The 21,389-nt window shown below is 35.5% G+C and overlaps 1 protein-coding gene across 1 annotated transcript; it reads left to right on the top strand.

Moving 5' to 3' along the window:
• Positions 1 to 238: 238 nt before the first annotated feature.
• Positions 239 to 21,164, top strand: LOC134268875 (uncharacterized; the record flags this gene model as incomplete). Its single annotated transcript, XM_062751119.1, has 8 exons — positions 239 to 318; positions 640 to 702; positions 10,222 to 10,425; positions 12,187 to 12,351; positions 12,563 to 12,622; positions 13,543 to 13,796; positions 14,225 to 14,311; positions 20,784 to 21,164. Coding segments are annotated over exons 2-8 (1,209 nt in total), but the record flags the coding sequence as incomplete, so codon positions are not given.
• Between the last annotated feature and the right edge of the window lie 225 nt (positions 21,165 to 21,389).

Below are 21,389 nucleotides of genomic sequence, written 5' to 3'. Positions count from 1 at the left end.
AAGAGAATTGCTAAAAAAAATACAGTCTAGACCTTGAGGCAATTTAGAAGGTCTTTTCACCCAGTGGTTGAATAGAAAAATATAAAGAACATGTGGAAGTAGAGGTAAAGTTTATTTGGTTTATAAAACGATTGTGAAGATTGGTTTATAACTAGAATGCATTTTTTTTATGTATAGAAACAGCTTATAAGAACAGTCAATGCTTATTGCATAACATATCTTCAGTTGACATTTTATAATTTGTTACTTCACGGTAGGTTTGATAATGTTTTGAATTTAGTATTCTGCACATATGGCAAACTAAAAAACACAAGGTAAGTAAAAATAGTAAAATAATTTCTTTTATTTAAGATATATATTATAAATCTACTCTAAGTCAGTTTGAAAATAGCAATGTTTTTTTTTATGTTTTCACTCTCTGAACATTTTTTGGCTCCATTTCTACAAGCGTATTTTAATTGTTAATTCTTTTTAAGAAGACTTTTCTACGCCAGTTTATTGGAATCACAATGTCTAAATATTAAATAATTCTTTGATACAATCAATTTAAAGGTATTTTTAAAATAAATTATGATTTTTGTAGGATTTTAAAATTATTTGCTAAGTTTGAATGCTGATTTCGTTTTGAATTTTCAGGAGAGGAGATGATTTTCAATACTTGTATCTTCACAGCATTTATTCTCATAAAGTTTTCATCAGCAGGTTCGTTATTACATGTAACTTAAAGACAGATGATACAAACAATGTACTTTTTTTCTTTGGAGGAAACTTAATACCACGTCACGATTTGACATATTTTCCAAATGTTATTTGTCAAATGCAAGAAAATATAACAAGTTATTGCACTATGTGCTCCTTTAGAAACATCTTTAAGAAAAAAAGAGGGTAAATGAATGAGGATTAAACAATTTTAACTCTTGTTGGGTACTTTTATAGGGAGAAATTTGAAAGGTTTTTCATTCTCCAAGTCTAATGAGAAAAAAATCATAGAAATATCCATTTTTTCTCAAAAAATTGCATTGATATTAGGTCTCCTCTTAACAAAAAATGTTTGTATCATCTTTTCTTAAGACTTGTAATTTTTCGTCCAATGTATGGTGTGGTTTTTTTTCCCCTTAAACGTCAATGATTTATTGATTTGCATCTAGTTGCGGTTCCACTAGACATATATAAACAACCTTAAGCGTGGTGAAATCATATGGGCAAAATTGTTGGTACAATGTAATAAAAATCAAATAGTGTTTCAAACAAGAAAATTAGCAAAGTTTATTGTTATCTAATCTACTGTCTTAAATTCCTTAAGAACCTAAACGCTTCACCTTGAGGTATGACTTTCAAAACGTTTTGGATCGCATCATACTTAACCTTAGCGAATAATGGACTGATTGACTGAATTATACAAGGATTTCCATGCTTATAGACAATTCCAACAAATGTCTTGTAACGTGTATGGGTCCGTTTATTTAGGTTTAGATCCTTAATCAAGTAAATGAATTAAACAAATGATTATGTAAACACGCGATAGATCACTAATTAAAACAAATGATTAGATATGAAAGATGACAGAGCGTATATGAAAAGCAAACGAGTCAATATATACATATATTATTAGGATTTCCTATCCTTAACATAACAAAAACAACTAATGTGTATAGATCTGTGTCCTGGATGGGTCTCAAGCCGGGATGTGTCCTGTACTCGGACAGGTACGGGTCTGTTGGTTTCTGTCCTATACACAGACAGATCTTTAAAAAAATAATAGCCTCAAGTAAAGTATTTATACTTTATTAAAACCTCGAATACTAAGTTTAATTGAATCCAGTATACTAGACACCGTATGCTATGTCACCGTAAGTCTGCCTTACTGCTATTACTGCTTACTGCTTTACCGTACCTCGCTGTAGTGAGCCTTTCGCTATGAGCTCCGACTGGCAACTGCCAGCTTTCAGCAGAACGCTCTTTTATATAGTGATGATCACCCGGACTACCCTTGGCCGCTATCGTATCGCATTACGATAAAGTCCGGGTGACGTAATTCAGCTAGCATCCCGAGCCCGATCTGTCACATCACCCATTGTCCTCGCATGACAAAAGAAAGTAATGAAATGATGATATATCATGATGATAAATGTTTTAATGAAGAAAACATGATATATATACATAGAATGAAAGTTATGATCTTGATTATCTTGAAAGACTATCTGTCTTATAAACTTCGTCGGAAACAGCATAAATAAAAAAATTTACATATTATAAAATTCTTCTCTTTCCACAATTTTCTCCACACTCCTACCATTTTCATGAAACTTGGTGACTGTAACCTCTTTCACCCGCATTCTAAAACCTGCCGTCTTGGTCCCCTGATCAACTGTAATGTTTGCATGGGAATCGGTCTGCATCCCCCTATCCACAATCTCCTCAGCATCAGGTTCTGGATCAACTTCAGATCTGCAGACTACTTTCCGTGCAGTAGGTAATGGGCTAGGTGCGGTCCGTTTTCTGAATATGCGTCATGTCAGCAAACTAGTGGTTTTAGTTGGGGGTTCAGGATCCTTTTCTTTGGGAGGTTCCTCCAGCTGTCGCTGTTATTCTGGACTGGACTACTTGGACCTGCTTCATCATGCTCTGGCTCTTTAGACGCATGATCGCTTTCTGCATGTTTCAACTTCATGTGCTTCACCAAATATTCCTTCTTCTTAAAGGATACATGACATTTCTCGCACACCAACATGCTGCCAGCACACTTCAACACGTGAGCAGCCCAGGCATCTTTCCCGTCCAATTCAGTAAAACACACCGGACATATCTCTTCAGATTTTCTCGGTGTCACCTTTGTATTAACCATGATTTCACTACAAAGACACATGACAATACATCAATGCAAATGGTATCAACATTTTTTTCATAGCAAAGAGCAAAACAACTTAAATAATAGCAGAGTTATAAGTACTCTGTAAGCCAATTCACGCATAGTTTTGTATGTTTAATTCAAGACTTAAAGAAAAACATATAGTCATGTCCTAGTCCTGGACATAATCTTGAAGGTAAGTTGGGGCACGTCTTTTGCGTCTGGGTCTGCGATCACCAACTAATTCATCCGTGACTTCAATGTTTCTGTTAGATGACCCAAAGTCATCATCCTGATCCTCTTGATCTATCTGAACATTTGAAGAATCACTTGTCCCCAGCTCTGAACTTTCGAGTCCTAGGACTGGATCTTCGCCTTGGAGAACTTGATCTCTGCACCTTTTCATCCTGTCGCAATGAATTATCTGATCCTTTCCATTGCGTCCACAATTCACCTTATATAGGACCTCAGAGACTTTTGCCAGAACCTTAAAAGGTCCTCTCCAATATGAAGTTAGCTTAGGTGAGCACCCAGTTTTCCTTTGGGGAAAATAAACATATAATTGGGCTCCAACTTTGAATTGTTCATAAGACATCTTCATGTCATGATAATGTTTCTGTCGAAGGATAGCTCCTTCTAACTGTTTTCTCACCAAATTGTGAGCCCTTTCCATTCGATCAGTCAGAATCCAAACCCATTCATGACTCGGTACTTGTTTCCAGGATGCGGGCATATCATATATGATGTCCAGAGGGGTGGCAGTTTATCTGCCAAGCATCAGCATGTTTTGCGTGTATCCGGTTGATTCATGCTGTGCCGCCCGGTATGCCATCATCACAAAAGGTATGTTCTCATCCCAATCCCGATGATTCTCGCTGACATAACTACTCAGCATGGTGGCTAACGTCTTATTGAACCGTTCCACCATACCATCAGACTGAGGATGGTATGGTGTGGTTCTTGTCTTTCGGATCTGTAAGTGCTTGCATACCTCGCTAAACAAAAGACTTGACGCCCTTGGTCGGAGTGGATGGATACAGGAACTCCAAACCTACAGATAACTTCCTCTACGATCAGTTTCGCAACTGTCTGAGCCTCCATGTTGGGCATTGGAAAGGCCTCCGTCCATTTACTGAAATAATCCGAGACTACAAGTATGTAGCGATTCCCCTTTCCTGTGATCGGAAATTCCCCGAGGATATCTGTGGCTATCCTTTCCATTGGGTAACCCACTTGCAAAGGTTGCATAGGTCCTCGCTTTGTTTTAAGTGGAGCCTTCCTCCGGGCACATATGTCGCATCTAGCAACATAACCTCTTACATCGCTTTGCAGTCCCGGCCAGTAGTAACTTTGTCTGATCTTGTTCAGGGTTTTGGTCACCCCTAGATGACCAGATGTTTTAGAGTCATGCATCTGTTGTAAAATAAACCTTCTCTGAGAGAGTGGCATAACAATCTGATATGTCGTGTCATTGCTTTCCTCAAGCTCCCACATACGACATAGCAAGTTATCCTTCAATGCCAATTTACTCCACTGAGCCCACAATGATTTGACCATATAACTCTCAGCAGTAATTTCACTGTAGTCTGGACGCTGCCCCTCCTCCATCCAATTTTTAACAAGTCTTATATCCCGACTTCCATCCTGTATATTTACCAAGTCATTTGATTCATCTGTCCCATTGTCTTTGATCTCATCCTGTTATACCCTTGCATGTGATTGTTCTCCATGCAAATCTTCTTTTTCCCAATCATCAAAATATCCGCATTGGACACATGGGAGTCTACTTAGCCCATCTGCATTGCCATGGATTCTACCAGCCCTATGCTCGATTTCCATATCGTATGCCGATATCACCTCTAGCCATCGAGCTAACTGGCCTTCTGGATCCTTGAACCTTAGCAACCATCGAAGAGAACTGTGATCTGTTCTGACTAAAAATTAACGTCCATACAAGAAATGTCTAAAGTGCTTTATAAACATCACTACTGCCAGGAGCTCCTTCCTGGTCACACAGTACCTTCTCTCCGATTTACTTAGAACTTTGCTGGCGTAAGCGACTACCCTTTCCTGTCCATTCTGAATCTGAGACAGGGCTGCTCCGATCGCATTTTGACTTGCATCGGTATCCAAGATAAAGGGTAAACTGAAGTCTGGATGAGTAAGGATAGGTGCTGTGGTCAACTTGGTTTTTAGGACATCAAATGCTATTTGACATTCCTCTGACCATTTGAAGACAACTGATGCCTCTGTCAGTTTATGAAGCGGTCGAGCTATATCAGCAAAGTTTGCAATGAATTTTCGATAATAGCTACAGAGGCCGAGGAAGGAACGAACTTGAGTCTTATTTACTGGCTCTGGCCATTGCCTAACAGATTCAACTTTCTCTGGATCTGTCTCTACCCCATTCTCCGTAATGACATGACCCAGATATTTCACTTGTTTTGCAAACAAAGTACATTTCCTGGCCTTTAGCTTCAAACCAGCTGACTGCAACTTCTCAGAGACCTGTTCTAGATTATGTACCATCTCGTTGAAAGTTTTCCCATATACAATGACATCATCCAAATAGATGAGGCATATCTGCCATTGTGGTCCTGACAAAACAGTCTCCATAAGACGTTCAAACGTAGCCGGGGCATTACAGAGCCCGAACAGCATCACATTGAACTCGTAAAACCCTTGTCTAGTTGCAAACGCCGTCTTATGCTTATCGCTTGGATCTAGCTCCACCTGCCAGTATCCAGCATTCAGGTCTAGAGTACTGAACCACTTCGCTCCCTTCAGCTGATTAAGCGACTCATCGATCCGGGGAAGGGGATAGGCGTCTTTGATGGTGACACTGTTCAGGCGCCTATAATCCACACAGAACCTTTTGGATCCGTCTTTCTTCTTCACCAAGACTATCGCTGATGACTCTTGGACGGCTCAATAATACCTCTTTTAAGCATATCGGTGACATGCTCTTGAACTTCTTCCTGCATGTGGAAAGGTAGACGCCTTGGTGCCTGTTTGATAGCTGGATGAGAACCTGTATCTATCTTGTGCTTAACCATAGAGGTTCGACCAACATCTTCATCAGTCACAGAAAACAAATTTGAGTACCTAATACTGTAAGTAAACTTCTGGCCTTGTCTCTTTCATTACTCCCAAGATTCATAGTGCTTCTATCAAACAATTCCTTTAAATGTTCTGGCATTTCCTTGCTACTGCTCTTATCATGGCTGGAAGACGATAATGATACAATCTCATTAACTGGAGACAATTTACCCACAACAGTTCCTGGCTGTAGAGTCTTATCTGTGGATGACAGATTCATAATTCGTAGGGGCACTGCCTCCTGGCGTCTTACCAGGGTTCTGGCTATCATAGCGGAATCCGATTTTCGGAATTTTTCAGATGGTTCTACGAGCCCTATATTCACAGGATATCCCCCATCTGGCCCTGCGCATGTCTTGCCCTCCGTCATTATTTCGGATCTTGGAGGTACAACTATTCTATTGACCAAAGCAATCTTGTACTCTCGTGCTGTACCCTCCAGCTGAATTGGATGTTCTATCCCTGAGATCTCAACCTTGTGTGTACGCATATTTATGATAGCTTCATACTTGACAAGAAAATCTAAACCAAGAATTCCATCTACAGATAGATCCGCCACTATCATCTCATGCTTCAGAGTTGTTCCATTTAGCACGAGTTCTATAGATGTTTTACCATATACATGTGTATCTCTACACAGGATCCATTGGCTGACAGGACATCCCTGTCTACTTTCTTTAAGGAATGGTTGTCTCTTTGTATGTTTTCATAGCATACTTTCGATAATAAGGAAACAGTGGCACCTGTGTCAACGAGTAGATAGATATCCATCCCACATACTTTGGCAGTCACATAAGCCCCTGATTCCTTGATAGAATGAACAATTCTAGAGTGTTCATCAGTCTGTTGTGTTCTGGCTTGGGTCCGGTCATCTGACTTATTCTCAGTCATGCCTCTCATTTTCTGTCTAGGTTCTGGGGGAGAGGTTGTATCTTTAAGTATGGGACAATCTCTTTTCAGGTGTTTGTCAGAACCGCATTTGTAACATATTCGAGTACTAATACCATTTCCTGTTGTTTTCTTAATTTCATCTCTCGTCTGCCTTGTATCGCGTCCATTCCTTTGCATTTGAAACTTCCATTGTTTCATGTCTTTTATCTCCCTTTGAAGATATTGCATATTTTTCTCCATGGTCTCTATGAATTTATCTATCTTTGATCCCTGACTAGATCCATGCTTGTCGTGATCCATGCTTCTGACACCCTCGGTGCGACGACTTTCTGCTTTATAAAAAGCCTCGAGCTCAACAGCTCTCTGTATGGCATCATTAAAACTGCTAGGTCTTGACTGTTTGATCTTAAGACGCATTTCCGCATTATGCAGTCCGTCTAAAAACTGTTCTGTGGCAAGGATCTCACGTACGTCATCCGGTGCTGTGGGATAGGCTAGGTTCACTAGCCTCCGTATATCTTGGCCCATCTCTGGAAAACTCTCTGATGGTTTTTGTCTCCTTTCTCTGAGCTGAGTCCGATACAGCTCTGTTTGGTTCAGTGGGGCAAACCGATCCTGTAAGCATTTGACTAATTTTCCATAGTTCTGTCTCTCATCCCTGGGCTGATTACCCAGCACACTTTGTGCTAGCCCTCTAAGAGACGCAGCTAAATATAACCCCTTAAGAGACAAACAGACTCCAAATGAGACAAATAGTCATTCCACATACTGGAACCATCATAAGTCGCAGGTTTAATAAAATTCCTTGGCCTTGATCTATTCCGATTTGTATCTGTCGCCGGATGAGTATTTGTGCCATGTGCTGAATGCTGTCCTCGGTCTCCAGACCTATCATCAGTCTCATCACATGTGCATACATCCTCAGTACTTGCATTTTCAAGCAACCTATCTGTCCGTCTTGTAAACGGAGTACTCGTCCTTGTTTGTTGTATGCGTCTTGGGACACTGGTAGCATTTTCCTGTAGACCTATTATTCGCATAGACTGCTCTATCTCCCTATTCAGATTTTCTATTTGTCTTTCTATCAGTGTTATGTCGTGTAAACTTGACATTGTGAAAATAACAGTAAATTATCAATTATCATAAAATGTAATTAACAAATTGGATCTAACCCAAATCCTGACGCTGCCGCCAATTTTTGTAACGTGTATGGGTCCGTTTATTTAGGTTTAGATCCTTAATCAAGTAAATGAATTAAACAAATGATTATGTAAACACGAGATAGATCACTAATTAAAACAAATGATTAGATATGAAAGATGACATAGTGTATATGAAAAGCAAACGAGTCAATATATACATATATTATTAGGATTTCCTATCCTTAACATAACGAAAACAACTAATGTGTATAGATCTGTGTCCTGGATGGGTCTCAAGCCGGGATGTGTCCTGTACTCGGACAGGTACGGGTCTGCTGGTTTCTGTCCTATACACAGACAGATCTTTAAAAAAAATAATAGCCTCGAGTAAAGTATTTATACTTTATTAAACCTCGAATACTAAGTTTAATTGAATCCAGTATACTAGACACCGTATGCTATGTCACCGTAAGTCTGCCTTACTGCTATTACTGCTTACTGCTTTACCATACTTCGCTGTAGTGAGCCTTTCGCTATGAGCTCCGACTGGCAACTGCCAGCTTTCAGCAGAACGCTCTTTTATATAGTGATGATCACCCGGACTACCCTTGGCCGCTATCGTATCGCATTACGATAAAGTCCTGGTGACGTAATTCAGCTAGCATCCCGAGCCCGATCTGTCACAGTCTTAATAAAGTGCACATTGACTCATATGTGCAAAACTATTTAATTTTGACAATGATTAAACGGATGTATCCCCAAACATTTTAGGCTGAGGAGCTTGCATATACATATCTTAAGCAAATACATGAATAGTGATAATGTATGTAAAAGAATGTGTATTGTTCTTATCGTAAAAGAATGTGTATTGTTCTTTTTATTTTTTTATTTTTTAAAATAAAAAATAAATAGAACAATACACATTCTTTTACATATATTATCACTGTTTATGTATTTGCTTAGTATATGTATGTGCAAGCTCCTCAGCCTAAAATGTTCGGGGATACATCCGTTTAAATGCCTCTATAAAAAGTTTGTACATTTCCATCTTACATGTAAAATTGAATGATAATTTTTTTTATTCAAAACAATGAACGATGATTTACAAGAATCATCGGTATAAACATTTCAAACAATAACAGTTTGCAAAGCTTGGTTCCTTTTGCCTATGTGTACTTATTGCTCCCAAAATATACAATATGCATTTAAGAATACCTTTTTTCTAATTTATGTGATGCAGAATTCAATCTTAAATTTAAAGTACATATACAGTATCAATAAGTCAAATGTTGGCTGACGTTTTTATTACAAGTTGTTAGGGCTTAATAGTACATGGAATTTTCCATAAAGGGCTGCTTACTGCTCCATGGCACCTAAATTCCACTTCTTCTGAGACCCAATTTATTTTTATTTGTACTTTTTGCACTGATTTGTATTGTTTTATGACCTTATGAATGAGCTTGAGAACTGAACTTTACTTTCATATTGCATTAAAACAACGTCATGAAAACAGTTTTCTTATACGTCCTCAAATATTCCGTTGTTTCTGTTACTTGAACTATATCTTAAATTGTACATATCTTTGAGAAACCGTTTCAATTAATATCAAATCAATGAACCTTATTAAGATAAAAAAATAATATTTTTTCGACTCAAGCAATCCTTTATGTTTTTTCAATGATAAAATAATCATTAAGTTTTAAGTATTTGAATCCTGAATCTTCGATCTTTGGAGAAGACGGTTTTTACAGCAATTATAAAATTCAATTGGTCAAAGCCAGAGTATTATGACTTTGTTGTACATGTACATTGCAGGTTTTGTATGAAATTTGTAGAAATCAAAAATGCGTTTAAAAAATTGTCCAATTGTTCTAACAGAGCGGTGGAATGGATTTCTGAAAACTAAACATATAATTGATGAAACAAAATAAACTTTTAAAACAAAAAAGAAAATTTAATCATGGCTTTGAACAATAAAACTGAGATGGTTTACGTAGTTTTAAACCATGATAACTTGTGATAAAGTACTCTGAGGTCTAGGACTGTTTCAAGCGAAATATTTCATCCATTTTTGATATAAAAAAATCAATTTGTAAGTGTATGACTTTATTACCCAGAGATTTTTTTTTCATTTACCAATGGTGTAAAATTTTTCAGGAATCCACTCGACCGCTCTGTTAGAACAATGTAACAATTTAAACGCATTTTAAAATTCTGCAGTGTATTTGCTATTTTTTTTAGACCCGTGCTCATCTTATACATTGCTACGTGACCAGTACAGAAGATCAAGTGGATATATGCTGCAGCCAGGAGATATAAGTATTAGTGACAACTTCCTAGCTGCAGGATGGTATCGATTTGATAGTGGTGGTGCAGGAAATGATATGGTGACATTTGCACCCAACATAGGTCAATGTGGAACTGTATTTCCTATATGGATGCAAGGTATAAACTGATATTACAATAATGAACAATGATTAAAAGCATGCCTTTTACGCACATATTTTATATCTTTACATTTGCTGTGTTTTTCTAGTAAGCTAACAGTGAAATTGATTTGAATACTATTTTCGCGCAGAGAAACGTGCGCTAACGTACCGTCACAATAAGGCTACAGTGGCGTTAGAAAATGCAACAAAATATGGCAGCAAGCTAGCGCGCTTCATGGAATATGCTTGTGATATGTCTTTGTCACACAAAACTTAAAAACATCCCTTAATTAAATTAAACGTACGTAACTGCAAATTAAGCTGAACATTTAATGAGAGAAAATTTGATTTGAAAACATTTCCTGTTCATGAAATATCTATGTATGAACTCATCAATTACGCACTCTGCAAGGCTACTAGTATTCAAATTTAATTTGCCGCATAAGTTGTAGAAAAAATATGTAAAATAATAGACTCCACTCCACTCATATGAGACGTTACCTTACACTGGCAAATGACTTCAAACATAAACCTTTATTTGGCACTTGTAGATATTAAGCAAACAGTGAGATTCTTAACTTTACTTGACATGGAGAAGAATGGCAAGTCCTTCTGCTATTTATTCGGAAAATTATTTATTTCTCTATGCTAAAGAGATATTTCTCAAAACTATTGAAAACTTTATTTCAAATCAACATTATTTTAATGGTGGTTGCAATCTATGTTTGGTACTGAAATTAACTCTCAACAACTATTGAAATAATAACTTCAATAGTGGTCATATTTCAATAAAGGTTGCATACTATGTTTGTTAGTGAAATGCTCTCTCAACCACTATTGAAACAATTATTTCAATAGTGGTCGTATTTCAAAAGCGGTTGCATACTATGTTTGTTAATGAAATGCACTCTTAACCACTATTAAAATAATTATTTCAATAGTGGTCGTTATTTCAATAGTTTTCCGCCTACCCGATCAAAGCATGGGGCTGATGGTGTTTGTTTCTGTTCGACTTCGACGATGCGTATTTCTCCTAGGTATATGATCCCACCTCAAAAATTTCACTGTTCACCTTAGTTGAAGCACTCAAGTGAGCTTTTCAGATTACCTGGTGTCTGGCGTCCATCCGTTTGCTTGACTTTCTGCCCATTGGTCTGTATAAGCTTTTAAATGGGTGTCTTAAGGGTAAAGTGCGTCCACTGTAGTGAATCGTAGTTTAACATTGAAATTTATATTAAAAACATTTCAAAATCTTCTTCCAAAAAACTAAGGGATCAGAAAATCTGAAACTATGTGGAGGATTTCTGAAAAAAGGTTAGACTCCATATCGTTTGATTAATCCCCCAGGGGTATGGTGAGGGTTTAATGGGAATTATACTAGTATAGGGAAAAAATCTTCGAAACTTCACAAAAGTAAGTCCATGATGATTCATGTTAATGTTGAAATTTGAAATGGAGACGAGAATTCATCTCCGTTCAAATCACGGGTCCTTTGTGATGGGGCCACAAAAGATGAAAAAATATTTTGGTTGATAAAAAAACTGATCCAAATCGGCAGGAGCAAAGATACATGTACTACTGTGAGCTTTGTAGACCATGGGCATTTTGTTTTGAGATCGATTACTGTTTGTTTTCTTCACTTTTTTCATATACTGCAGTGAAAAATTTAATACGCATATATGTCATCAAGGCATCATAATTCAAGAAGTTAAATAAGAACATCTGAAAACATTGAAATAACGAGTGTAAACAAATTTCTTACAAAATTCATTCTAAGGAAACATCTCATCAGATACTGACGGGGAGGTAACAAGAACAGCTTGTATTGTGGGACTAGAAAATACTTGTGGAAAGAATTTAACAATTAAGATGAAGAGCTGTGGACATTACCGAGTTTACTTTTTGGTGCCGTCTCCTCAGGCTTCGACAGGATATTGCATAGGTACCTGACCACTACTACAGTTCCTTTGTTAACAACTGATTAAAATGTACTACCTTACCTTGACAGTGGTATGAATTTCTATTTTGAATGAAACGATCAAGTCATTACATTTGATTACTGATTTACAGAATGTACTAGTGTGTACACTTTCAAACGTTTCAATAATAAATGATCTGATTTTAAATGTAGTTTTGTTAATGTATACTTCAAGGAGAGGAAAGCAGGTGTCCCGCAGGTCAAACGTCTCATTCTTTCTTCACTCCTTGTGAGCGTAAGTAATATTTGTAGAAGTTTTGATAAAGAGTATCTTATGGTAATTCATTCACACTCTTAAATTTTGCTTCAAGTGAAATTTCTATGTCTCCGCAATAAAACATTCATTGCTACATTGTATATAGTTGAAGCTCTTTCCGTCTGTATGTACGTATATGTTAACATCTGTGATTTTTCTGCATAGTTTAAAGTTTTGAATGACTGAAGATTTGATTTTTATATTTTAGCGCAATCTTTGTAAAATTGTAGAATTTTCAAGTATTCTTTGTTATATGGCGTTTCTAAATGTATATGTACCAATATATTTGATATCTTGACCTTAGTTTTCTGACCCAAGCAAATAACAAGATTTTACAAGATTAAAACTTTTGAATGATTCACGTTAGGGATTCCATTCTTCACATATATAATACTTGTTATAGGACAACTTCTAGAGTACAAATATAATTTTTTCTATTTCCTAAACTTATTTTTCAAAGTTTTTCAAAGTAGGTTAATTTCCAAGGTCATGTGCAAGAGTTCAAGCCAAAGGAAATACATATCTTTTAAATGAAAGCCTAGGTTCTACCATTCATTTGGATGAAGGTCAGAAAGCAAAAAAAAAAAAAAATAAATGAGCAAAGGTCTTATCCAATGAAATACACAATTGAAATATGGCAGGCTTAGCAACATTCTATCAAAAGTTATGGGAAAGGGAAAGGTCGGGAAAGACCTTTTCTTCTCCATCTGATCAAAAGTTACCAGCAAGTTTTAATTTTTTTGCGGACAAACAGATAAGCAGACAGATAGGCGGCGTATCTATTTGTCACCGAATCTTCGATTGCGATGGCATAAATTAGAACACTTGCCAAAGCTATTTTATTTTTAAATTTATTGAAACATATGGAGAAAATGTTTTAATAATTTTTCTTATTTCAGCCTATAATCCCGTTAACACGAATCCAACAGTAAATGTATCGCTAGAATACATTGATCTAAATAATACTAGAAGACCTGTAGCGGCCGTGTTCAAGTGTCTTTATTCAGAGCCCTCTGGGGACCCTCATTGGTACGACACCTATTGGTATATCAATAATGAAGAGGTTAAGGTGGTAGAATCTCGTCCCTATCAAGACAACAGGAGTTGGCTCTACCCAAAAGACTGGGTACACAGGCACAGCATGAACATGGTGGTAAGTTGTACTCGCATGGCGAATAGAGTGCACGAGTACATTTGTAAGTATATCTGACTCACCAGAGAAAAGTGACACATGTGTTTGCTTTTGCACACTGCGGGCGATGCTGTTTGATTAATTCTTCAATTACAAGGTCAGCCATGTGTGTTTGTTTCGCGTTTCCTATAAATATTGATAACAAAAGTTTTGATTTTCAATGGCAATTTCTAGTTAATTTCAACTGAGGTGACAAAATCTACCCGTGCAATAAAGCACTTACTTTATTTTAGCTTCCTAAAAAAATTCAAATATAAGGAAATTATCGTTTATTGGGATAGATTGTGAAACAACACAACCTGCTATTTTATTAATAATGCAAGCGTATATTTAATATAATTCATGTTGTAATATTGAATTTTTTTTTAAATTTCGTTATTTTGTTAAAGGTCAAGTGTTCATTGAGGGTTAGAGACGAAAATGGAGGGGTTCCTGGTCATTATAATCACAGTAAGGAATTCCGGGCCGGAATATTTGTGAGTTGCAGGATTTTTAGAGATATTATTGCAAAAAATGACATTAATGTCCTCTTTTTTTATTCCCTTGCATATGTTGCATAACATAAAATATAACTTTAGTAAACACGTAAAAAACTTTCAAGTGTTCACTCTGATAAATGTATTTATATAAAACTACATGACAGAATGGGAAGAATTTTCATATTATTATAACCAATGAGTCTCCTCAATAATTATTGAAAGAAAATCGATTATCACCGATGAAAACTAATAAACTGTGACAATCTTAAAAACAATAAATTTGTACTTTGCAGCACGTGCTTTGTGTAATCAGCATCTTTTTTTTTTACCATTAATCACTTTTTAAAAACTAGTTTAAATAAAAAATACATTGGCAAAATGACCATTGAGAACGGAGGGAGAGCCGTTGAAATATTGATATCTTGATCATCTTTGCACCACATTTTACTCGCTTTTTATATTTAAGTGTTTATTTGTCCTTGATATTACTTTCAAAAATTAACAACCAGAATAAAAACTCATGTAAACACATAGTTCAATGGGTTTTGCGTCATTTTCACTGCCAACTTGTCACAATTTGGAAGCTTGGGACAATCTTTATCAAACTGGAAGTGATCTGGATCTTCGAATGAGGCCAAGATTCATGACCAGGTCAAAATATTGTTACATTGTTCTGAAAAAAAATTGTAGAAACATTTAAAGAATCAAATTCAATATTAAGAAATGATAAGAAATTGGTGCTCGTGGCAGTCTTATATGTCATTTGAAATAGTCTGAAATATCCTTAAAGCGTTGCACTTACGTGTCAATCGTCCAAGGTTATTGACCAAAAGGCATCTGTGTGATGATGCATTGCCAAAACCCGGATCTGAATCCATTTTAACACATTTGTGATTTTTATACAGTAAGGAATGTCAAAGCACCTCTTTCTCCACACATTTTAACGGTTTATAAAGATCCATGCAGTAGATGTGGCAGCCTATGGCAGCAGATGGGTCAATCTCCTCTTCAGGGATACTTGGTATCCAACAGTAAAGGTTGTCTCGCAGTAATTAGAGCGAGTGCTTGTCTTACTCCATAGAAATTATTTAATGTGAATTTTTATTTTGAGGTTACCTTGACCCTTTGCTTAAATTCCGACGAGATGCTTACATGAAATTTACGCAACATCGAACAGAAATATGCATCATTAATCATGAATTTAAAAAATTATTTGTTGTATGCATCTGCTTTTTAAAACTTTTTAGAAAATATTAGGTGAACTATGGAATGCCATATACGACAGCCAACTGCTTACTGCTTAGTGCCAACTGTCAGATGCTTACCGCCAACTGCCACACATATTTGAATAAATTTTCATATTTTCGTTGATATTTATGTGAATTGTCAAAAAAAAAAAAAAAAAAAAAAAATCAAAATGAAAAAAAACATGGATCCAGGATTTTTTCCAGGAGTATGGAATGCCATATACGACAGCCAACTGCTTACTGCCAACTGCTGACTGCTTACTGCCAACTGTCAGCTGCTTACTGCCAACTGCCACACATATTTGAATAAATTTTATATTTGTAGTGATATTTATATGAATTTTCACAAAAAAAGGGGAAAAAAAGGCACGGATCCAGGACATTTTTTCCAACGGGGTCACCCCGGTAAAATTGAATAATTTGAATAAAATGACCAATGTTTTATCTTATGTAATATTCAATATATGCGGTTGATAAAGTACATTGTTTATTTTTTTTATTTGTTTTCATATTTGAAATAGGTAATAAAATGACTATTTTCTGCTTTTAATCTTTAAAGAAGCCCCCCCCCCCCTCCCCAGGAGACAACAAAACCTTTGAAGAGAGAATAATAATAAAAAAGATTTGACGTTTCGCAGAGAAAAATGTTTTGAAAATAAATTTCCGTTTCCCATTACATTCTATAGTTAAAAAAATTTCCTCAATTTAAAGATGTATACCTCTGTGTGTTAAATGTTTCACATGCATAGATCGGGGGGGGGGGGGGGGATTTAAAATTTGTACAGTCATACGTTAAATAAACTAAACGAACTACCGGTATAACTGACCTTGGACCCTCCACTTAGAAAACGCCGATCAAACATTTATATCTCTTTGTTTGTACAAATAAAATATGTTTTACATGCATAGATCTAGAGAGAGGGGTCCGGAACACCCCTCTGAAATTTGTAAAGTCATTTAATGAACAAACTAAACCAACTAAAAGTTATTTAATGTATAAAATAAATCAACTAAAAGGGACCTTAGAACCCCCCCCCCCCCAACCGAAAATGTGGATTCGTGTTAAGTTGGTATGAAAAATGTCATACACATGAAGGTATGACGCATAAGAACCCCCTCTCCACGGCCGAAATAAATTTTCACATTTTGGAAGGGACTTTACGTATTTTTTCTTGTCAAGAAATTTCTGGATTGGATCTTTTTATTTTACCAGAGTGACCCTCTTGGAAAAAATGTGCTATAGATCCGGGCCTTTTTTTAAATTTACATAAATATCAATATAAAAATAAAATTTATTCAAATCTGTGTGGCAGTTGGCAGTAAGCAGCTGACAGTTGGCAGTAAGCAGTCAGCAGTTGGCAGTAAGCAGTTGGCTGTCGTATATGGCATTCCATACAGGAGGGATCCACCCCAATAAAAATAAATCGAACTCAGAAATTTTTTGACAAGAAAAATAACGTAAATTCCTTTCGTAAACGTGAAAAATTATTTTTGCGGTGTGGGTGGGTTATGCTCCATATCTTCATATCTACGACATCTCATACAAAATAACTTAATACAGATCCGCGTTTTCGGGGGGGGGGGGGGGGGGGGGGGGTTCCAAGGTCAGTTTTAAGTACTTATTCTAAAAACCATCGACAAAAAGTTAATTGCTCTTATGTTTAACTCCTTCAATAAGGGGTAGATTTTATCAATTGAAATCAGACTGAAGATATCATCAGATCTTCAAATACTAGTGAAAATAAATAAATGACTCCTTAATCTCATCGTATGTTTTTATTAATGTAAAATTCAACATATGAGATTGATAAAGTATATTATTTTTTATTTGTTATTTTATAAAATGACTATTTTCCTGTTTTTAATCCCCCCTACATAAGACAACACAATCTTTGGAAAGGATAAAGACTGAAAAAAAGGATTTGTTGTTGATTCACAGGGGTGTTATTTTAAAAATAAATTTCAATTTCCCGTTAATTTTGAACCTTTGAAAATTTATTCAAATATGTGTGGCAGTTGGCAGTAAGCAGCTGACAGTTGGCAGTAAGCAGTTGGCTGTCGTATATGGCATTCCATAGGTGAACACTTAGAAGTTTGGTTCAGTGTATATGGTTTCACTATAAAAAATCACAGATTTCCCTAGCAAATCCATTCTTTACTATAGATTTCAGATTGTTACATGCATTTGAATTTTCCAATTCATACATGTACATTTATCATAAAAGAAATGAAAAATTGCTTGTACATCAAATTAGGATTTCCCTTTCCTAATGTTTCCTAATGTTGACCTACTTTGAAATTTTAGGTTTTAAAATCTCAAAAAAAAAAAAAAACCGTTCAGAAGTAAGGTTTCATAGTAAATTATATGATAAGTTATATTTAAGCTGTAGTTAAAATCAGTAAAATATTATTTAGCTTTAACATTTTTGTCAGAGTTTATCATATACGTCTTTAATTTCAAGCTTACAGAAACAAAAACGATATACATTAAATGTATTTATATACAAGGGCTGTTCGGAAATTATTGAGACAATTACATTTACTCCTTAAAGGACAGGGATAATTTCATGAAAATTCATCAACATTTTATAAAGAACGAATAAAACACTTATGCAAAATTTCTAATTCCTATTATAATTAGATAAGTTTCGGTGAAACAATAAACATGCACATGTCTATCGACCCGGAGCAGCATCGCTCCGTCATCTAACGTCACGTCAACAGGAGATAGTTTCGCATGTTAAACGATCGGGAAGCGTTAAATATTCTTCCTTCTTTGTTATTACATACAACATTACAATAATCAAAGTCTTTTTTTCTTAAACTAGTAGTATTCTTTAAAAATATATGCTGTTGCTACCCCAGTGTAAACTTTTTATTTGTGGCAAAGGATGACTTATAATCATGCATTGCCGATTTATGCAACGCGTGTCAACGATATTAACACCGTACGTAATAACTGGTTGTCGTCAAAAGCTTTTAACTTTACTGTTGTTGAATTAATTGTAAAAAAAAAATGTATAACAATGAAATAACAAACCATAACACAATTTTTTTTTCGTTGTTATATTGTTTAGCAGGTCGTTCAGTCTGGAAAAGAGTTCTACATTGCACTACACAAAATTTTAGATATGATGGCTGCTCCGCCCTTGACGTTAAAATCCATTTTGTCGTTGTTAGCAGATTTCTTTGCCGCGCTTAACTTTCTTATTATCACGGTATTTTTTTCTTCAAAATTTTAACAAAGTTGCACAACATGAATTTGAAATAAAGCTGAAACATTACACAAATAAACTGAATTATTTTCGCTTTTATTATGGGTCCAAGTAGAGTTGGAACGTTGGTGCTACATATTTTCAATATCTGATTTCGTGACTGCTCCGGGTTCCCCTTCTATTGACACATTTTTGTACCATTGTGTAGAAAATATTTAATATTTGTAAAATATGTGTATGTCAAACAAATATGCAAATTTTTCACCGAAATACGTTCATTAGAAAGCTAAATATACACAATGTCTCAATAACTTTCGGACAGCCCTGGTACATTATTAACAAAAAGAAATTCCCTAATCAATTCGATCATAAACCTCAATACCATTCAATTTATGTGACCATTTTTAGTATTTTTTTTTATTTTGATAAATAGAGAATTTTTTCTTAGTTTTATTATGTCATTTGATTAAGTTTACAGTTCATCTGAGTCACACAGGTTTTATTCTTCTTTTTTCACTTTCATTACACAGTTTTTGTTTTAATTTGAAAATTTTCCAATTTCCCTAATTTTGAGGAAATGAGCTTTAAACTTTTTGGTTTAATTTCTTCTAATTAAGTAATATTATAGGAACCAAGTTGTGAATCGCAGAATCGCTGTGAAAATATGGAAGATTGGATCAAAAGTATACCAAAAAAAAAATCAACGATTATGAAGAATGATGTTCACTAAAAATGTAATAATAATAATAATAACTAGAAAGTCTGCTATTGCAAGCAATAGCTTATGTCGCCCCGAACTGGACAAGACTTTCATTTTTTTTCGTCACTAAAACAATACCCATTAGCTAAGCTTAAACAACCATCAGCTCGTATCAATCCTTTCAGTACTTTGATTTAAAAATCAAAGTAAAAGAATTTTCACTTTTCCCCTGTTTCCATGACAACTATTGACAATTTGTTATTTTTAAATGCAATGAGCACAATTACAGATACTAATCATTACAACAATAAAATGTCATGACGAATGTCCATTCATTTTTTTTCGTCACTATACAATACCCATTAGCTAAGCTTGAACAACCATCAACTCGTATCAGTCCTTTCAGTACTTTGATTTAAAAATCAAAGTTAAAGAATTTTCACTTTTTCCCTGTTTCCATGACAACTATTGACAATTTGTTATTTTTAAATGCAATGAGCACAATTACAAATACTAATCATTACAACAATAAAATGTGATGACGAATGTCCAAGGGACCAGAGAGAACACTCGCGGACGAAATTCGACGCTTTTTGCAGGTTTCTACGGTTACGGTAGCCATTTTGAAACTGAATGACCACACAACACAACTACAACCAGTGATCGTCATTTGAGGAAAGTTTCAGACAGATTGTCCCAGTCATCTTAGAGAAACAGCATGGAGAACAAAAACATGCGTACAATCGCTATATGTCGCCCCCGACTTCGTTCGGGGCGACATAATAATAATAATAATTTTTTGATCAGAGATCTAAATTCCCAGGATACACAAGGTCTAGAATTATAAATCTATATCATATGCATGATTGTATAAGGAAATCTGAATTAATATTAATAAACCAGTTAAATCAGAGAACTGGGTTTTGCTACTTGTTTTGGCCTCAAGTTGGTCGTATTTTCAATAAAGTTTACATTCTTTATTACACTCTTAATTTCTTAACACCTTCGAATTTCTGAGATTCTGCTTTGTTAGAATAAAGACCGAGACGTAAGATAAATTTACAGCTGCAAAGAAACGTAAAACTTCATAAATAAATCATGCAATAAAGTATATGATAAGAGTTAGGTCTTCAGAAAGGGTAGACATCCCAACAGCGTAGATAAACACACATAGAAACTACAATACATATTTTAAATTCGCTGAATTTTCTGAATTGCTTGCTATTCCATACTGGATTATTTTAATTTGTTTTACAATTAGACTTCAGACTTTTTAATATCATGCATAATATTTTATTTTCCAATAGCCTTCAAAGTATGCTTATGAAGTCGTAGAAGGAGAAACAATTGCCATCGAATTCACAGTTACAGTTCCCGTTGGTTGTTTTGACGTTGATAGGAGAATACTATGTGGTGTTGATGTTTACTTGCAAACTCCATCATATCAATCTTCTGTAAGTTCGAATCCATGCGTTAATTTCACAGGACAAGGATCGATTACCTTCAAGAAAAATGGATGCGGGATGACTATTACAAGTTCTACCTGGTGGCAAAAACTGAATTTAAATGTCACCGGAAAAACAGATGGGCTAGTCAATTTCAGAAGAAGGGGGGTTAATTTAAAACTAGGAACCTTAGGTCCCCTGCTCAGTTCACGACTATCGGGCCTGTTTACTCCGCTACAAAATGTAGTGCGTTGCATACGTAAAGTGAAAATAGAATAAATCGTAATACTGTGAAGCCTTTACAGTGTAAAACAAACAACTTTTTAAAAGGAATAACCATCTGATGGGTATTAAAAAAGATAGAGGGGGTGGAGGGTGGGTGCTGAGCAACATTAACTGCAATTTTATACGATATATGATAAAAGCGTTTAACATTTATGGATTACGTTAGGTGACCTGTGGTCTCCC

This window comes from Saccostrea cucullata, unplaced genomic scaffold (genome assembly GCF_032062105.1).
Source record: "Saccostrea cucullata isolate Sc308-1 unplaced genomic scaffold, CSIRO_AGI_Scuc_v1 ctg1373, whole genome shotgun sequence".
NCBI lineage: Eukaryota > Metazoa > Mollusca > Bivalvia > Ostreida > Ostreidae > Saccostrea > Saccostrea cuccullata.
This window is presented reverse-complemented; position numbering and strand designations above follow the sequence as displayed.